At 39.5% G+C, this 19,997-nt stretch overlaps 1 protein-coding gene across 1 annotated transcript; it reads left to right on the top strand.

Moving 5' to 3' along the window:
- Positions 1-15,389: 15,389 nt before the first annotated feature.
- Positions 15,390-19,764, top strand: LOC143628341 (uncharacterized). The gene is made up of 7 exons (XM_077097961.1): positions 15,390-15,476; positions 15,546-15,626; positions 16,223-16,423; positions 17,487-17,601; positions 18,213-18,665; positions 19,282-19,462; positions 19,545-19,764. The coding sequence occupies exons 1-7, from the start codon at positions 15,390-15,392 to the stop codon at positions 19,705-19,707; spliced, it is 1,281 nt and encodes a 426-aa protein (XP_076954076.1). The 3' UTR covers positions 19,708-19,764.
- Positions 19,765-19,997: the final 233 nt, after the last annotated feature.

The following is a 19,997-nucleotide window of genomic DNA, read 5'->3' as shown; positions in this document are numbered from 1 at the left end:
TAAATTTTAGATATAAAAATTAATTCTGGAAAAATTTTATAAAATTCCTTACTGTCAAAATATGGTTTGTACAAAATTTCAAGGTCCGAGTCTAAACGGATATTTATTTGTGCTAAATGGAACTTAAAAACAAACTTTTAAAGCTTAAAACGAGTAAACCGGCGAAGTTCGCCTAAGCGAGCTGACTGGTGCATAAAAACCTTAAAAATGGACTATTTTCATGAAACTAAGTTAATCAAGTAAAAATAAATCATCCGAAAATAATTCGGATGATTTGGGTAATTTTACCCGATTTAACCGTTTCCGGTGTATTAAAGGCGGAAACGGGCCCCGCGGCCAAACGGGGTGTCTAACCGAGCTCTAATTTCACCACTTTAATGAAAATATCAATAATAACTATTTTCGGCTCGTGTGTGGTCAAACTCATTTTGTAAACATAAAGACGGATAACCGTGCTAGACACGCAAAACGAGAAAACAAACTAACGGTAGTTTTGACTAAAGAACTCTAGGTGATATCACAATCTAAGTCCTGAAAAGTATTTCGGGGTTAACATTGTCCCCGGATCGTGTACGGTACTGGGTTAACAGTGTCCCCAGACGTACCGGTTAACACGAATTTAAGTTATATTGATAGAAATTGTGTAGTAACGATTTGGGGATCGTATTACAGATCTGTACCAGTAGCCGTGCACCGTAGTACATCTTGCTCACAAGAAGGTGAGTTTTCACGAGCCCCTGTTTACTGAACTGTTTTAAATATTTTCCCGGGGCGGAAAACATGTTTCTATCAAAGTGTTTAAGTACATGCTAATCGCATGGAAACGAATGTATTTATATAATGTTTATTGTACGGAAATCGTACGGTAATGTACTAAGATGGTAATTAACTGAGTTGCTAATATTGTAAGGCCCGAAACAGTGTTCTGGGGTAACCGAGTTCCCAGAGGTTATTAAATGTGTTTCTGGGGTAACAGAGTTCCCAGAGGTTATTAAATGTGTTTCTGGGGTAACAGAGTTCCCAGAGGTTATTGGATGTATTCTGGGGTAACAGAGTTCCCGGAGGTTAATCGATATGTTTTGGGATTAACAGAGTTTTCACTTATGAACTCAGTATAATTACATCGCTTATTTATGATTTTTATAATGATTTGTCATGGTTTATTTAAATTAGTGAAACTCACCAACTATTCGTAGTTGACCCGTTTTCTTTACATGCTTTCTAGGTACACTCAAATTGGAATGAGTATATGTGTTCGATGCTGTGTGCTATTTTGTGGAAGTCTAGAGATCTATATTTTGCATTAAATATGTTAATGTACCATCGGTAACACTTATGTGATAACGCTTAGATAGTTATGAAACTCAGAACAATGTAATACGTTTAAATTAATGTAGTGGTGTTTTCTTTATAAACAATGCTGTTGATATCAGATGTGTCTGTTGCATCCCGTGTACGTTTCCGCTGCGGTTACGGGGTGTTACACCAGTTCAGGCAGGGACGAGGGTCCTTGATGGGTGGCGGGTACGTCACCCAGCTTGCGATATATCTGGGCCATGGAGCCCTGGTGGACGGCCTGTGTATCACTCCTCCCAGCCCGCTGGACCGCTAGCGTTGCGGCGGCATGCACATTGTGCATTCGTTCCCCGGGCCCCACGGCTCGCAGGACCGACTAGTGGCGGGGGCGGGGGCACGTGCGCCTTACGTCCCGATGGCTTTAGTCGAGCCTCCCCCGATTGAGGCACCGGAGGAGGAGCTTGTCCAAGAGCCTGTCGACGCGGAGGAGGGGGCTGGCGGGGATTCGGACAACGGTGGTGCCGGATGTGAGGATCCGGGCGTATCTCAGGTACGTTTTAATATATTATCGTTTTATCGTTTCTTTTAATTTGACATCGTATTAAACGTATTTCTGTGGTTTTGTTGTTAGGGTCCGACACAGCACGTTCCACGCACATATCGTGCGGTGCGTCTGGATCCCGCCACCGACGCTAGGTTGGAGGCCCTAGAGTTGGAGATGAGGCGGATGTCGCGCCAGATTGACTGGCGGATGAGCCAGATGTTGCGCCAGATCGACTGGCTTGTTGCCAGTCGGGTAGCGAAGCTGTCTGGACAACAGTACACCGTGCCACTGCCACCACCCCTAGTTTTGACCACGAGGCGAGCACGTCTGGCGTGAGACGCGGACGGGGCGACAACGTGGATGCCCCGGATGGTTCGAGGCCGAGGCGCAGGGGAGAGGACGACGCCGATATTGGTGACGCGTTCGGGAGGCTCGTGGGTCACGATGACGACATGGGCATGGACATGGGGTACTTCACGTAGATTTTATGTTTTAGTTGTCGTATTTTCTTTTAGTTGTACAGATTTAACAATGATTTTTGGTAAATATATATGTGTTAACTGTTTTTCACCGAAAGGATATTAAATAATAAATAAATAATTAATTAATATATAATAATAATAATAACAAAATAACAAAGAAAAAAAATAAAAAAAAAACATAATAAGACAAAATTGGTTGGATTTTCTAGAAACACCGGTGTATACGCCGCGTATAGATCTATACGCGACGTATACACCGGTGTTTTAGCAATTGGGCGGTGTCCCTAGAAAATCCGTTAACGAGTCCCTAGAAAATCCTTTGTATGTTGTGAGAGCTTGAGATGACTTGGTATAAATCCACACGTTATTTCTTTGTGAGACTCATCATGTATTGTCCAAAGGGTTATAACCAACCGTTTTTTTTTTGTGATTGCTTATTGGTTTTTAAATTCTCCTTCGTTATAGACTTCTTGCCTGGTCCGTCCATCGTCCGTCTTCACAAACAAAAAAGATAAAATAAAAAACAAACTTGCACTAAATAAGGCTCAAGTCTGTTTTAACATCAAAGAAAGAGGATTACACCGTAATGGCTGCAAAAACGTTCAAGATTTTATCACGCGCGGATGCAATCTGCAACCTTCAAGGTATCACTTGAGTGACTCTTTTAAAGGGAACACCAAGTGATGAGTTCTATTTATAAACCGTTAAAGGTTTTGTCTCTCCACCAATGTGAAACAAATTAAAACTGTCAGCTTTAAGTAATATTCCAAACACTCAACTTCGGAAATCTATATATATTTCATTCATCTTATGTCCATTTTGAACGCGGTTTGGTTCGTTCTCACATCATAAAAAGCAAACAAAATAGTTAGCAATTATATTAACCACGGTTACATATATTTTAACTATGTCCAGGATGCGAGAAATCCCTTTTTCATATTACCAAAATTTTCCAAAATTCTATAGTTAACAAAACCTTTAAGTTTGTTTTCGCTTTTGTATAACAATAGTCTTCCTCTACTTTTTTTTTATTAGTTTTCCATCTAGTTCTTTTGGATAACCAAATAGTTTTATTTTGTTTAACCACTTTGATACTCACGTTACTTGATGTATATTTTTGAGATTTATAAGGTTAATTAAAAACTAAATAAATCAACAGATAGTCTAGTTATTTGTTTGAAATCGGATTCTATTACCTTCTCAAACACAGGTTCTTAGTTCGGGCTATATATACGATAGTCACCTAGTCATTAATGGCATCCAAATATAATCCAAATGGGTTATACGGGTTATGCCAGTTATTCGACCATGTTATGTTAACGCACGTGTAGTAGTGAGTAAAATTGTCTAATTTGTTTTAATATCTTACATCTTTGTGTCAATAATTCAGTGACTTATATGATAAAGATTGCTGTGATGTTTACCAATACCAACATCTCACATGATTATGAAAAGAGTCAAGTCTATGTTGACCTTTTTGTGTTTTAAGTTTAAAAGTTAGCACATGCATGCATGTGTATGTGTGTCACCATATCTACAAATTGGAACCTTTAGCAAGGGAGAAGCTACCCCCCTACCCCGTCTCTTTTTGCTTAGTATGGTAAGCTTACACCTTTTCGTTTGAAAATTTTTATTCGTATTAAATCTCCCCCCTTCCAAACAGGTTCCGTTCACCCCCCCCCACCCGTGGCGAAAGTTGAGTTAATCAAAGGAGTGTTCGAAGTCACGGGAAAATATTTTAGGGGTGTCCAGACTCAATATATCTATATAAATTTTCGGATGAAATCGCAAAAATATACACTCCCAAGCAAACAAAAATGGGATGAACATGGACAACACGGTTTTTCATAATCTTCGCCCCTACCCCCTCCCCTTATATAAAAGTTCAAAATTCGCCACTAAGCTTTAGTATGTTGTTCCATACAATCCAACCTTCTTTTAGGTTAGGCTGTAATTGTCATTTCATTGCATCATTTTGTCTTTTTTTTTTCTTTCTTTTTCATTTTAAAATGAAATAATTGAACAAAACCCATAATAATTCTTTGTTTCATTGCTTCATTAAATGTCTTACTTTGAACTCTTTTGATGGGATGAAGATTACATCAAACGATCTTATAATAAAACTGAACCTTCTTAAATCCCTAAACTAAAACGGTAAAACCACTACCATCTACGGTATTCAACTATAATTGTAACCGAAAGATATCATGTAACATCCTAAAATTTTTATATTGATAAATAAAAGAAAGTTATGTTTAGTAAATTCACGTTTTAGTTATTTAATGTCGAGTAAGGAACGGGTCTTGGGCTTAGTTATTTTATGAACTCGGCCTGTCTCGACCCGTAGGAAGCCAACCCGAGCCTAACCAAACCCGTAGTATATAAACGAAAGTTCTTGACACTTCCACCATTTTCACCATCTTCCTTCACTTACACCCACCCAAACACTCTCATTTCTAGAGAGAGAAGCTAGAGAGAGAAAGTTCTCAAATCACAAATCCGAGTCCACAATCTTGTTCCTAATCGTTTTTGGTAAGTCCCTCTCGAAAATCATCCGTTTTCATAACCATTTCGGCCTCAAATCGAGCAAAAACGTAACTTGAGTTTTCGGGTCAAAAACCGCCTTGTTTTGGTGTCAAAATGCAAGCTTTTGTGTTTAAAAGTACTAGGAATCGATAGCCCTTTCAATCCCGAGCATTTCCATGTCAAAAACTTCGATTTTGGGTCAAAAATCTGGAAAATCTGGAAAACCCGTGGGTTTCTCCGTCGCCCAGCTTGAAGGAGTCGAATCAGACTCATTCGATCGAACCAGTCGATCGAATCAGTCCATTCGATCGAATGCGTAGATCGAACAAGTCCAGTCGACCGAATAGGGAAGCAACCGAATGGTCTCCAACTCATTCGATCGAACGTGTTCCTATTCGATCGAACGTGTTCCTGTTTGATCGAACGTGTTCCTATTCGATCGAACGTGTTGTATTCGATCGAACGTGTTCCTATTCGATCGAATCAAGCCAGAACCAAGTTGTTTCCAAGATTCGCCTGAAGTGAAGTTCGTTTATGATATAAATTAAAAACCTAATGGAAAATGTGTTAAGGCGGTTATCGAAAATGAGTAGTAGTAATAGTGGTAGCAGTAATTGATATATGTAAATATTATACAGTTAGCCGAGCCCAGTTAAAGAAAGGAATTACAATCAACGGCGAGCGTAACAGGATCCAGGTGAGTTTCTAGCCCCATTCCTTGTTATGTTTTCGGGGCTGTGTGCATACTTGATGTGTTGTTAATACATTTATCCAAAGTGATAAGTGTATGCCATAGGTGATATATGTGATATGTATGAATGATTGCTTGATGGTTCGTGAACGATCTTCGGATATTGCACGTACTGTCAGGTTGTAACGTTATAAATATGGCAAGTATGATATGTATGTTTATGTGTATGAACGTAAGAAAGTTAATAAAAGAAGGAAATGACGGTTGTATGGTTGTATGGTTACAAAAGGGGTACCGAGCCCTAATAATACTCGAGGTATGATGTATGGTTGTATGGTAACGAAGAGGGAATCGAACCCTACTAATATTCGAAAACATGGGACCAGACCCTAATAATATCTGTGATGTTAGGGACCAGACCCTAATAATATCTGTGATGTTAGGGACCAGACCCTCATAATATCTGTGATGATAGGGACCAGACCCTTATAATATCTGTGATGTTAGGGACCAGACCCTTATAATATCTGTGATGTTAGGGACCAGACCCTTATAATATCTGTGAGGTTATAGGGCGAAAGGCTCTTTAAAACGTACGATTATGAATGTAAAGAAAGTATGTAAGTAAGAAAGAAAGTATGTAAGTAAGAATGAAGGTATGAGTACTTATGTGTGTATGAAAGAAAGTTATGAGGTTAAGTACGTATGTATGTAACAAGGTATTGCATGGTAGTGTATGACTAACTAGAACTCACTCAGCGTAGCTGACTTTTAGTATGCACGCAGGTGAGTAGGTTGAGACAGCTGGCTTGAGTGGAGGACACATGGCAGAAGACTAAAGCCTGGCATCTGAAGATCCGATATGTTTTATAAGTTACGTTTTGATTTTGAAAGACAAGAGGAATGTTTAAAGACATGATTATGAATTGATATGTAATGTTTTATGAAAGTTTTATATTCCGCGTAAAGTTTTTAATTAACTCTGATATTTAGAACTGTGTTCATGAGTAAATCCAACACGAAAGTAGGGTTACCGGTAACGGGGCCTTACAAGTTGGTATCAGAGCAAAGTTCGAGAGATTTAAGCATCCTACATGCTTAGACTCGAACAGAGAATGGGATTTAAGTAAGAAAGGGAAGAAGATGCCAGTTCAAGAATGCCATGTGTCGCTCAAGCAAGATCAGTGAAGGTAAGGTGTATGATTAAATGATATATATTAATGAGAAAGGAAAGATATGTGAACGTCAGGGATAGGAATAATTGATTGTTTGATTTGACAAACTGCTTAAGTAGAACCAGCACAAATAGACTCATAAAGGGAAGTGTATAGGACACGGAAAGTAACGTGATCAGCTAAACACAACTGGCCACTGTTATTACCTGTTAGCCTTACTATCCTTGTACTAAATAGTTCCTTGAGTGATGATGTTTGTGTTTTCTCATATAGGATACTGATGGCTGGAGCTGGAGAATTTGTTGAAACTGGGGGTCGCACTGGGCGTCGTGGCAGGCCTCGTCTTGTCCGGCAACCCTCGGTGGAAGAAGCTTCCCACACCGAAGATGAGGGAAGCGCAGCTGGAGGAGACCAGAACAACAACGAAGAAGTTCAACTTAGCCCCGCAGTTCAAGCAGCCATCGTTCAGGCTGTAGTTGCTGCTGTGAAGAACCTGAATCCCGAAGGATCTGCTGGAAGCCGTGAGCGAACTGCTGAAGGGGCGGGTGGTGATGGTAGAAGGGATGGGGAAGGTGAAAGAGGGGCCTCGAGTGGGGATAAGTCTGTGAAAGTCGATGATAGGAGAGGAGGACAAGGTGGGTGCAGCTATAAGTCCTTCAAAGGTTGTGACCCGCCTAAGCTGACTGGTTTAGGAGACGCAATCGCTACTCTCCAGTGGATAACCGCTATGGACAAGGTTATCCGCATTAGCGAATGCCGTCCCGACCAAGCTGTGGGTTATGCTACTCAGTCATTCGTAGATGAGGCTATGTATTGGTGGGAGAGTGTGGAGCAGAGGAAGACCCGTGAAGAGATCAAAGAGATGAAGTGGGAAGATTTGAAAGAGTTGGTAATGAAGAAGTTCTGTGCAGATGCCGAGGTTGAAAGAACGGAGATGAAGTTCCAGAATTTAAAAGCCGGTATGATGACGCATCGTGAGTATACCACGGAGTTCAACCGACTATCTAGGTTGGTGCCTGACATGGTTGACACTGAGGTCAAGAGAATCAAGTGTTATGTGAGGGGGTTGCCACAAAAGGTCCGCATGTTAGTCAGGGCGATTCAACCTGCTACTTTTGATTCGGCTGTTGGACTCGCGGAAATGGTCTATGCTGACGTGGCCGCGGATGATAGGGTGGAAAGGGACTAAGAGAAAGAGAAGAAAGGGGTCACTCCTGCTAAACGACCCGGTACTCAGTTATGGAACTCCAGGGATAAGAAACAGAAAGTGTGGGAGAAGAGATCGTGTAAGACCTGCGGAAAGAGGCATGGTGGTGAATGCAAGTGGGGTAAAAGTTCTAATGTTTGTCTCAAATGTGGAAAGGCTCATGGTGGAGAATGCAGAATGGGGTCGAATGCCTGTTATAAGTGCGGGAAGGTAGGGCATTATGCCAATGAGTGCAGTGCGAAGCCAACATGTTACAAATGTGGCAAGACAGGCCATATGTCAAGGGAGTGCACTGAAGGTGTAGCTGGAGGTAGTGGAAAGAAGGATGCCGATCAAGCTAGGCCCAGAACTAGAGCCTACATGCTGACCCAGGAACAAGCCAGGCAGATTCCGGATGTCGTCACAGGTACGTTTCTAGTGAACGATGTTTCCGCTTCTGTATTATTTGATTCTGGTGCGAATAGAAGTTTTGTAGCTACGACGTTTAGTAAACTAGCTAAAATGAAAGGCTGCCGAGTGTCTGAAACTTTTGTAGTAGAAACCGCAAGTGACACTTCGGTGAAAATAACAAAAATGGTGAAGAATTGTAAGATAGAGTTAGAGGGACATGAGTTCCCTGTTACTTTGTATGTTATGGCCTTAGGAGGGTTCGATGTAGTCTTGGGTATGGATTGGTTGTCTGAGTTTGAGGCTCAGATAGTATGTAAAAGTAAGATGATAAGGTTAAAGTCATTGGATGGTAGTGCGGTGACGGTTTATGGTGATAAGGAGAGTTATGGGCTTAATGTCATTTCGATGATAAAAGCCGAGGGTTTGTTAAGGCGAGGGTGCGGTGCCTACCTGGCGTATGTTGTCAACGCTACGGCCGAGACGAAAGAAATGAAGAATGTTCCTATTGTGCGCGACTACCCAGAAGTATTCCCTGAGGATCTTCCGGGGTTGCCACCTGAGCGAGAGATAGAATTTCAGATAGATCTAGTACCAGGAGCCCAGCCCGTCGCGAAGGCGCCTTACCGTCTAGCGCCGTCCGAGATGAAGGAATTGATGTCCCAACTGCAAGAACTCCTCGACAAGGGTTTTATCAGACCGAGTGTTTCTCCGTGGGGCGCACCGGTTTTGTTTGTGAAGAAAAAGGATGGAAGTATGAGAATGTGCATAGACTATCGTGAGTTGAATAAGCTTACGGTAAAGAATAGATACCCCTTGCCTAGGATTGACGATCTGTTTGACCAACTGCAAGGTTCGAGTTGGTTCTCACGAATAGATCTCAGATCAGGCTACCATCAGCTGAAGGTGAAAGAGGTAGACATCCCTAAAACAGCGTTCCGAACGCGGTATGGACACTACGAGTTCCTTGTAATGTCATTCGGTCTAACAAATGCTCCTGCAGCATTTATGGACATGATGAATAGGGTGTGTCGACCGATGTTGGATAAGTCGGTTATCGTCTTCATCGATGATATATTGATTTATTCAAAGAGTGAGTCTGACCATGCCGAGCATCTGAGAGAGGTATTGGAAGTTCTGAAGAAAGAAAGGTTGTACGCCAAGTTTTCGAAGTGCGCGTTCTGGTTAAGGGAAGTGCAATTTTTAGGTCATGTGGTTAATCCGGAGGGGATTACCGTGGACCCAGCTAAGATTGAAGCGATAACGAATTGGAAGACTCCGCAGAATCCGACTGATATACGAAGCTTCCTAGGGTTAGCTGGCTACTATAGGAGATTCATCGAAGGTTTCTCCAAGATAGCCGCACCGCTGACCGGTATGACCCGTAAGACGATAGTATTCAATTGGGGAAAGTTTCAGGAGGAAGCCTTTGAAGAATTGAAGAAGAGACTCACGCAAGCTCCAATCCTTACTTTACCCGATGGTGATGAGGATTTTGTTGTTTGTGCTGATGCCTCGCATCAAGGGTTAGGTTGCGTGTTGATGCAACGAGGGAAGGTGATAGCCTACGCGTCTAGACAGTTGAAGGTCCATGAGAGTACTTACCCGACGCATGATTTGGAGTTAGCAGCTGTAGTGCATGCTCTTAAGATATGGAGGCATTATCTGTACGGCACTAAGTGTACTATCTATACAGATCATAAGAGTTTAAAGTACTTCTTCGAGCAGAAAGAACTGAACATGAGGCAGAGAAGATGGTTAGAATTGATAAAGGATTACGACTGTGAGATTAAGTATTACCCCGGTAAAGCTAACGTGGTCGCTGATGCGTTAAGTCGGAAGAATGAGGAAGTCCTTGCAACAGTGAAGTCATACAAGTTGATCATGAACTCAAGTCTTTTTGAAGAAATCATCAAAGTGCAGTCAGAAGTGTTAGTAGACGAAGGGTTAGTAAAGAAAGAAAGGATTTATGGCCAGCAAGATGAGTTGATGGAAAACACTCATGGAGTTAAAACTAGATTTGACCGTATGTGGATTCCACGCCATGGTGATCTTAGAAGTCGAATCTTAGATGAAGCTCATAAGTCAAGGTACTCAATCCATCCTGGAGCTACAAAGATGTACCAAGACTTGAAAAGAGATTACTGGTGGCCAGGAATGAAGAGTGATGTAGTGGATTATGTTAGTAAGTGCTTAACTTGCTTACAAGTCAAGGCCGAGCACCAAAAGCCTTATGGGAAGATGCAACCGCTAGAGATACCTGAGTGGAAATGGGAACACATCACCATGGATTTCATAACTAAGCTACCTCGTACAGCTAAGCATCATGATACCATCTGGGTGATTGTGGACCGTTTGACCAAGAGTGCTCATTTTCTGCCCATACGAGAGGCCATCTCGTCAGAAACGTTAGCAAGCTTGTTCATTAAAGAAATTGTAACCAAGCATGGAGTACCGTTATCGATCGTGTCTGATAGGGATACACGGTTTACTTCGAGGTTCTGGAAGAAATTTCATGAAGCTATGGGGACGAGGTTGAACATCAGTACGGCGTATCATCCTCAAACCGATGGACAGTCTGAAAGGACGATCCAAACCCTTGAGGATATGCTACGTGCTTGCGTGTTAGATTTTGGTGGAAGTTGGGATGATCATCTGCATCTGGCAGAGTTCTCCTATAACAACAGTTACCATTCGAGTATTGGTATGCCACCGTTTGAGATGCTGTACGGTAGACGATGTAGAACCCCGGTGTGTTGGGGTGAGATTGGTCAGAAGGAAATGGGAAGTATAGAAGTGGTTCAAGAAACGTCTTCAAAGTTCGATCAGATCAAAGCAAGAATGAAAGCCGCTCAAGACAGACAAAAGTCTTATGCGGATAAGCGGCGACGACCAATTGAGTTTAACGTTGGCGACTATGTGATGCTTAAGGTCTCGCCTTGGAAGGGGATTATCCGTTTTAGGAAAAGAGGAAAGTTGAGTCCGAGGTACATTGGACCGTTCAAGATTGTAAAACGTGTGGGTGAAGTAGCTTACAAACTGGATTTACCTGATGAGTTAGAAGGAATTCATTCAACCTTCCATGTTTCTCATCTGAGGAAGTGACTAGCTGATGACACGTCTCACGTGCCATTAATGGACATTGAGGTTGATGAACAATTGAACTACATCGAGCAACCGATAAAGATCGTTGATCGCAAGGAGAAGCAGCTTCGTCACAAGATTATACCCTTGGTCAAAGTGATATGGAAACACCGCAAGGGATCTGATGCTACTTGGGAAGTCGAGGATGAGATGCGCAAGTTTTACCCTAGTTTGTTTATGTAATAGTTAGGTTTCGGGGACGAAACCTCTTTAAGGGAGGAAGACTTGTAACATCCTAAAATTTTTATATTGATAAATAAAAGAAAGTTATGTTTAGTAAATTCACGTTTTAGTTATTTAATGTCGAGTAAGGAACGGGTCTTGGGCTTAGTTATTTTATGAACTCGGCCTGTCTCGACCCGTAGGAAGCCAACCCGAGCCTAACCAAACCCGTAGTATATAAACGAAAGTTCTTGACACTTCCACCATTTTCACCATCTTCCTTCACTTACACCCACCCAAACACTCTCATTTCTAGAGAGAGAAGCTAGAGAGAGAAAGTTCTCAAATCACAAATCCGAGTCCACAATCTTGTTCCTAATCGTTTTTGGTAAGTCCCTCTCGAAAATCATCCGTTTTCATAACCATTTCGGCCTCAAATCGAGCAAAAACGTAACTTGAGTTTTCGGGTCAAAAACCGCCTTGTTTTGGTGTCAAAATGCAAGCTTTTGTGTTTAAAAGTACTAGGAATCGATAGCCCTTTCAATCCCGAGCATTTCCATGTCAAAAACTTCGATTTTGGGTCAAAAATCTGGAAAATCTGGAAAACCCGTGGGTTTCTCCGTCGCCCAGCTTGAAGGAGTCGAATCAGACTCATTCGATCGAACCAGTCGATCGAATCAGTCCATTCGATCGAATGCGTAGATCGAACAAGTCCAGTCGACCGAATAGGGAAGCAACCGAATGGTCTCCAACTCATTCGATCGAACGTGTTCCTATTCGATCGAACGTGTTCCTGTTTGATCGAACGTGTTCCTATTCGATCGAACGTGTTGTATTCGATCGAACGTGTTCCTATTCGATCGAATCAAGCCAGAACCAAGTTGTTTCCAAGATTCGCCTGAAGTGAAGTTCGTTTATGATATAAATTAAAAACCTAATGGAAAATGTGTTAAGGCGGTTATCGAAAATGAGTAGTAGTAATAGTGGTAGCAGTAATTGATATATGTAAATATTATACAGTTAGCCGAGCCCAGTTAAAGAAAGGAATTACAATCAACGGCGAGCGTAACAGGATCCAGGTGAGTTTCTAGCCCCATTCCTTGTTATGTTTTCGGGGCTGTGTGCATACTTGATGTGTTGTTAATACATTTATCCAAAGTGATAAGTGTATGCCATAGGTGATATATGTGATATGTATGAATGATTGCTTGATGGTTCGTGAACGATCTTCGGATATTGCACGTACTGTCAGGTTGTAACGTTATAAATATGGCAAGTATGATATGTATGTTTATGTGTATGAACGTAAGAAAGTTAATAAAAGAAGGAAATGACGGTTGTATGGTTGTATGGTTACAAAAGGGGTACCGAGCCCTAATAATACTCGAGGTATGATGTATGGTTGTATGGTAACGAAGAGGGAATCGAACCCTACTAATATTCGAAAACATGGGACCAGACCCTAATAATATCTGTGATGTTAGGGACCAGACCCTAATAATATCTGTGATGTTAGGGACCAGACCCTCATAATATCTGTGATGATAGGGACCAGACCCTTATAATATCTGTGATGTTAGGGACCAGACCCTTATAATATCTGTGATGTTAGGGACCAGACCCTTATAATATCTGTGAGGTTATAGGGCGAAAGGCTCTTTAAAACGTACGATTATGAATGTAAAGAAAGTATGTAAGTAAGAAAGAAAGTATGTAAGTAAGAATGAAGGTATGAGTACTTATGTGTGTATGAAAGAAAGTTATGAGGTTAAGTACGTATGTATGTAACAAGGTATTGCATGGTAGTGTATGACTAACTAGAACTCACTCAGCGTAGCTGACTTTTAGTATGCACGCAGGTGAGTAGGTTGAGACAGCTGGCTTGAGTGGAGGACACATGGCAGAAGACTAAAGCCTGGCATCTGAAGATCCGATATGTTTTATAAGTTACGTTTTGATTTTGAAAGACAAGAGGAATGTTTAAAGACATGATTATGAATTGATATGTAATGTTTTATGAAAGTTTTATATTCCGCGTAAAGTTTTTAATTAACTCTGATATTTAGAACTGTGTTCATGAGTAAATCCAACACGAAAGTAGGGTTACCGGTAACGGGGCCTTACATATCAAGTCGGGTAAACAAATACAATCAATACCAAAAATTGACGACTGACACACTAAGAGTCAGTTTTTTTTTTTTTTAAATTTGGGACCGTAGTGATGATAAACTGAGTTGAAACTATTATCGATCAATAGCCTTTAGTAGTGATTATTAAAATCCAATAAACCTTAGAAAAAGTGTCATATATTTACTGATGTATGTATTTGAATTTGATTCTCATTTATTAAGAAATGTATTCAAATAAATTATTATATGGGCATCCTAAGATCTATAAGTAGGCTATATATATTTTGAGTTCAATCCCACTTAAATGAAAGAAAATTATAAAGTGAATTGATAGGCATTTGAACAATGAATTCAGTAACTATGACAAAAATAAAAGCATTAGGTATGCGGTCATGTGGGCATATAAGACGTGTGATGAGTGTTTATGGTTAATTAATGGCCTTTTCAATGTTGATGGTCGATTTCAATAGGTTACAATATGTGGTAGTTGCTTGAAAACGATGAGGACTTACAAGCTATAGTAGTAGTAGTAGTAGTAATAGTGATACAAGTTAGAAGAATGAGGTGGAGGAGGTTTTCCACTATGATAACGAAAAGTGCATGGAATAATTTGCTTGTGGTGTTTCTTGGTGGCGACAAGTAATAATGAGTTGATCTTTGAAATTGACTGTTTATGATGATTATTTCGCTATTAACAACAAATAAATGATTAACAACATAACTTCCACCTTCATGAATACAAGCACCAACACATTCAAGTGAGTTTTGCATTACCACCTCTAAAAAAGGTGTTTTTTTTTATATAAAACAAAAAAAAGAAAATATCCTCATTCCTATCGTTAGCTATCTCTTCTAATAAAAAAAAATAATTTGGGACATGTCATCTTATGGTTCGTTCTCAACTATGTTTTCCGCTTAAACTTCCTATGTTATTGTGTATGACGCATATCCACTGGTTAAATTTTCGTATTCTATCCATTATAACTATTTTACACCAAAATCACATAAATTTAATAGGGAAATATAATGTTTAAGATAAATATACTAATTTAATTTACATATATACACAATATAATAATCATCACTGAGTTGAGTTGGGTAATTTATTTTCATTGTATGATTTCTAACTCGTGTTCTTTCTATTGTAATATGTTTGTTCATTCTGGATTATTAATTTCATCATTATCAACACACCCTCATTTTGGGTCCTAATGTCTTATGCAGGGATCTGAATGGCTTGCGGGCCTTAGCTGCTGTCGTCAGGGTAAGTGTCTGATGATGCCTTATAGTTAATCGGCATGCATTGCTAATATTTTTTCCGTTTGTTCATCTCGCATGCTCTTTAAAGTTGTTTGTTAAACACACCTATTTTTGTTGCTTCATGTTTATCTCATGTATTTGAATTTTACAACCGTGTATTTTGTATGCTAATTTGGTGTTATGTGATGTTATGCTTACAACCTGCTGGATCAAATGCCTTTCTTGCTGAATTTTACAACCTGCTCGATGTGTCTTTTTTTTTTACCTAATTGGCGTGTCTATAATTTTGTTTGTTAATTTGGTGATATGTTTGTTTTTTTATTTGGTGTCCTGTGATCGCGCAGGCTGCGTAACCCGACACTGGTAAACCATTGTGGGTGTGGCCGATGGTAGAGGCGGCGGACGCTAAACCCTTTTTAAGGCTGCAAAAGTTCAGATTTATTTCATATGAATGTGATGGTACAACTATTACGGTATGTGCTTACATCAATTTATAAAAGCAATTTTTTTTCTCATTTATTAGATCAATGCTGGCAAAACAGGGATTGAAATCCATTTTCATAATGGAATATATTGCAGTGATGGTGATTTGGGAATTGTTACCACATCTTGAAAATATGCAGGTACTTTTTCACAATATAGAGTTGTAATTTTAGTTCATTACATGAATGAACCCTCAATTTTTCACAATATAGAATTGTAACTATTTCATATTGAACATATGAATGTCATGATACAACTATTAAACCATGTTGTACACATCTTAATACATATAACATGATACACTAATCACATTAATAATCATCCTAACTAAAATGATGCAAATGACTCCAACAGTTGACCTTTTAAGTCAAAAGACTTCAGCTTTTATTTTAATCGACGCAAACTATTTAGTTTTGACTTGATAACGGAACACACATACTAAGGTGTATAAAAAATCTATACATAAACAAAAGTCATACCAAATAAGTATTAAAATTTCTTAGCCAAATTTGAATTTGAATAATACTAAGTCTGACTATTCGTGAAGGCCAACATGATCATTTAGTGAGGTACATAAAAATACATATAAGAAATAATTTGAACAAGTTTAATAGGCCAAGGACTTTTTAAACTTAACAATGATCATGAATTGTATAAATTAATTATATATTATTTAAATATATAGGATAACTGTTTTGTTGACTGTCACTACTCGGTTGCAGATGATCATTTATAGGTTATATGTGGCACATTGGCGGCAGCTTGGGCTACTTTCCGGCGGTCTAGTTTAGAGGAACGAGGTCAATTCTATATGTGGGTGAAAGAGGAGTCATTTCTGGTGACAGAGAAAGTTTATCGCCCTCATTTTAAATCCTTCACATTGTTGAGAATGATTGAACTTAAGATTCCTAGATTGGATACATTTCAAAATTGGCAGGTCTTATGAAGTATATATATGAAATGCAAAGTCAGTTAGTCAAGTTACCACCAAATTAACCATGCCTATCGCATCGCCTGGCTGAAAGGATGATTAATAATCTGACCCTGTTTGTGATTGTATCTTTCTTGCTTGAACATGTTGTTAGAATTACAATTGTCACGACAGTTACATGCGGTCAACGCAACAACGAAAAAGTTGCTGAGTTGACTGATAAGGTTCTTACTATTTGTCATGCCCAATGGCCAATGCAATTACAAGTAGAAATTGACAAGTTTTTCGCATATTATGAAGTGAAACAAGAACTCGAGAAACTAGATTAGGAGTTAGGGCTACTTATGTAAATTCAAATTATGGTGTAGGATATGATGGTATTTGGTTGTAAATAAATTATGGTTCACGTTGCGTACTTTTGACTCTTGTTTTATCATCCCCCCCCCCGGCGCTAGCACAATGTAGGGGTCTACTAACAAGTTGTGTATAAAAAAATGAATAAAAAAGTTTCCAAAATAGCTATTTTGACTAACTTTTTTCAACTTTAGCCATGGTTTTGAAAAATACCCAAATAGCCAAAATTTTTTTAGAGAAATTCGATGGAATATTAATATGTTGGATCCGACGGTAACAAGAATTAAGCCGTCAGACTCGGTGGCTTAATTTTACCCTGGTTCATCACTTTTTACGTCGGATACGACGAAATATTTTTACTCATGGTGACTTTCAATAGGCTGAGTTAATCCGTCAGGTCGGGTCCTGTTTACATCAGATCCAACGGAAAACATAACTATTTTGGGTTTCTTTTAAAAAGCATGACTAAAATTGAAAAAAAGAATAAGTTAGAAAACGAGTATAGTCTTCAAGGCAAAGTAATCACACCACCTTGATGGCATAACCATAAGACAAGTACAAGTAGAGAGTGTACATGTATACCATAATAATAACCAATTAAACATATTCTTTTGCTTTCATCTGTCTCCTCTCTACTTTATCATCCATCACCTTCCTCCCTTTTCACATTCTCCAATGGCTCTTTCTACTAATGCTATTCTCTCTCATTTTGCAGATCGCACTCATAACCATCTGTCTGGGTCTCCTTCACATCATCAAGATCATGGCTAAAGGACCTTCTTCTAAGTTCTTCCAGCTTTTGGTTCTGTTGTGTAATTTGTGCAAACCAGGTAACTTCTGTTATCATTATGTAATTACTTAAATAAATTTCAATGTACGTTTTTGTGGAAATCCTTTTGGGGTTACCATCTCCCACCTTCAAATCTTGTTGCATATATTAATGTGCAATACAAGAATTAAAAACTGTATATATATATATATATATTTACTAAACTGGATTATCTTTTGTTTATAACCAGATTTAATTAAGAAGGTTCTTTTTGGCATATGAGTGCACCTTGGGTGAATTTTAACTCTTGATCAGCTTGACACAAACACGATCCGTTTAACCTGAACAAATTATTTTATTCTGAAATTACAAAAAAAATTAAAAATGTTTAAAGTAGTTATTTTTAAGCTTTAAAACTCGGTTTGCACAAAAAAAACAGAACCAAAACCAGGTAATGTTGTGCAAACCAGCTTTGATATGAATATTTAAGTTACCGCATAATAATTTCAAAAATAAAAGAAGTTATAAAAATACGTGTTTGACCCAAGAGTGTTTTAAGATAAATCCAAATCCCGTGTTAGATTCATGTCATGTAAATGTGATTATTATTATTATTATTGTAAGGAAATGAACATTTGTTTAACAAGTGTTCACCTGGTTTGGTTTTGGCAGTTACAAGCTCAGATTTTGAGCCATTATTCCCTTCTATTCACAGAACACTAGTGGAATTTGACTCAATTGACCCACCAACCCCAATAACCAACCCAGTCAACACTGCACCTGGAATCATAACCATACCCGGTACCAATCCCGTAAACCCACCTGTCCCGCTCACCAACCCGGTTACAACACCAAGTACAAACCAACCAACAGCGTCTGCTAGAGGACAGAGCTGGTGTGTGGCAAAGAATGGGGCATCGCAGGTGGCATTGCAGTCCGCTCTTGATTATGCGTGTGGGATTGGTGGAGCTGATTGTGCCACCATTCAGCAGGGTGCCACTTGTTTTGAACCGGCTACCCTGCAGAACCACGCGTCTTATGCGTTTAATAGTTATTACCAAAAGAACTCGGTGCCAACGAGCTGTGATTTTGGAGGTGCTGCTGCTATAACCACCACCAATCCAAGTAAGACTTTGCTTCATCACTTAAATTTTTACAAGCTGCGCCCGTTGGCTAATGTTGTATTGGCGGGCAGAGGTGCACAAAATAATAGGACAGGAACCAGAATCGGGACCGGTATTGAAACCAGCTTGTTACCAACATGGCATGTAGAGTTGAAGTCGGGTTGTAAACCTTTACTTTGAAACCGGTTCAAAAACCTGACACGAATCAGTTAATACCTAGTTTCAAACCGGTCAAACCTTATTTGACTTCGGGCCAGGCTTAGTTTGGCCGGAACCCAATTTTCACTCATGTAGACCCAACCTGACCTGGCTTCAACCTGAACCGTTTTGGGCCTGGGACCTGATTTGTGCACCTCTATTGACAGGTCCCCTGAGTTTCCGTGGTTACCACCTATCAAAAAAATTTATATATGTTTTACTTTTAATGCTACAATATTTTGTTATAACCATAGTAACTAAAATCTTTGGATGGCGGTTGAATGTACTAACATGACAACTTGAGATTAACTGTTTGACCGTATTCTATTTGACCCGCTTGAGATAATACATGACCCCGTTCATAAAAATATGGCCTCTAGTTGTATGATATCATAATGACTTTACTCATTTAAGTGCAGGCACAGGTTCATGTGTCTACCCATCATCATCATTATCAACACCCTCACCGTCAACGCCATCAACATCATCACCATCTACTTCATCACCTACACCACCAATAACACAAACACCTGTTAATCCAACATACATGCCTACTGCACCTGCAACATCTTTGCCTACCGCAGGGTCAACTCTTCCAGGGTAACATGTTACTATATTTTTAATCAGTAAGATGAACATTTAGTAGTTAGTTATTTAATCGTCTTTTGGTTGGATTTTACAGGGCACAATCTCCACCACAAGGGTTTAGCTTTGGGAACCCTGACCCGAATGGACTAGGGACATTTGGTGCAAGCCCGCCCTTGGTGAACACTGCGGCTGTGGTGTCATACAACTGGCTTGGTTCGGTTGTAGTGTTAGTATTCATCATCATGTTTGGTTGTTGAAGCGGATATAAGTTATTGGGTAATGGTTTTAGAGGTGTAAGTTATAGCAGAAGAGAGTGTAATAGAGAGGTTTTGGTTCCTTGTGGAACATAACTAGTCTAGACATTCATATGCCAATCAGACTCTTTTAACTTAGTGTGTGTTTATGTGTGTGTGACAATTAGGTCATCAGAGTTTCTCTAAACTCAACTGTTACAGTAATGTGTTTTCAAAATTCATGTAGCATTGATACAAAAGTGATTTTTTGGTCCATTGATCATATTATTGCCATGATCGAGATTGGAACACCG

This window comes from Bidens hawaiensis, unplaced genomic scaffold, assembly GCF_021521415.1.
Source record: "Bidens hawaiensis isolate Kalapana, Puna unplaced genomic scaffold, B.hawaiensis_p1.1 tig00004931_1, whole genome shotgun sequence".
Taxonomy (NCBI): domain Eukaryota; kingdom Viridiplantae; phylum Streptophyta; class Magnoliopsida; order Asterales; family Asteraceae; genus Bidens; species Bidens hawaiensis.
Note: the sequence above shows the minus strand (reverse complement) of the source record. Positions and strands in the feature narration are given on the sequence as shown.

Coding starts and splice junctions, on each gene's coding strand:
- LOC143628341 (XM_077097961.1), top strand. CDS start 15,390: ATGGTAGAGGCGGCGGACGCTAAACCCTTTTTAAGGCTGCAAAAGTTC. Junction 17,602..18,212: donor GTGTAATTTGTGCAAACCAG/GTAACTTCTGTT, acceptor TGGTTTTGGCAG/TTACAAGCTCAGATTTTGAG. Junction 19,463..19,544: donor GCAGGGTCAACTCTTCCAGG/GTAACATGTTAC, acceptor TGGATTTTACAG/GGCACAATCTCCACCACAAG.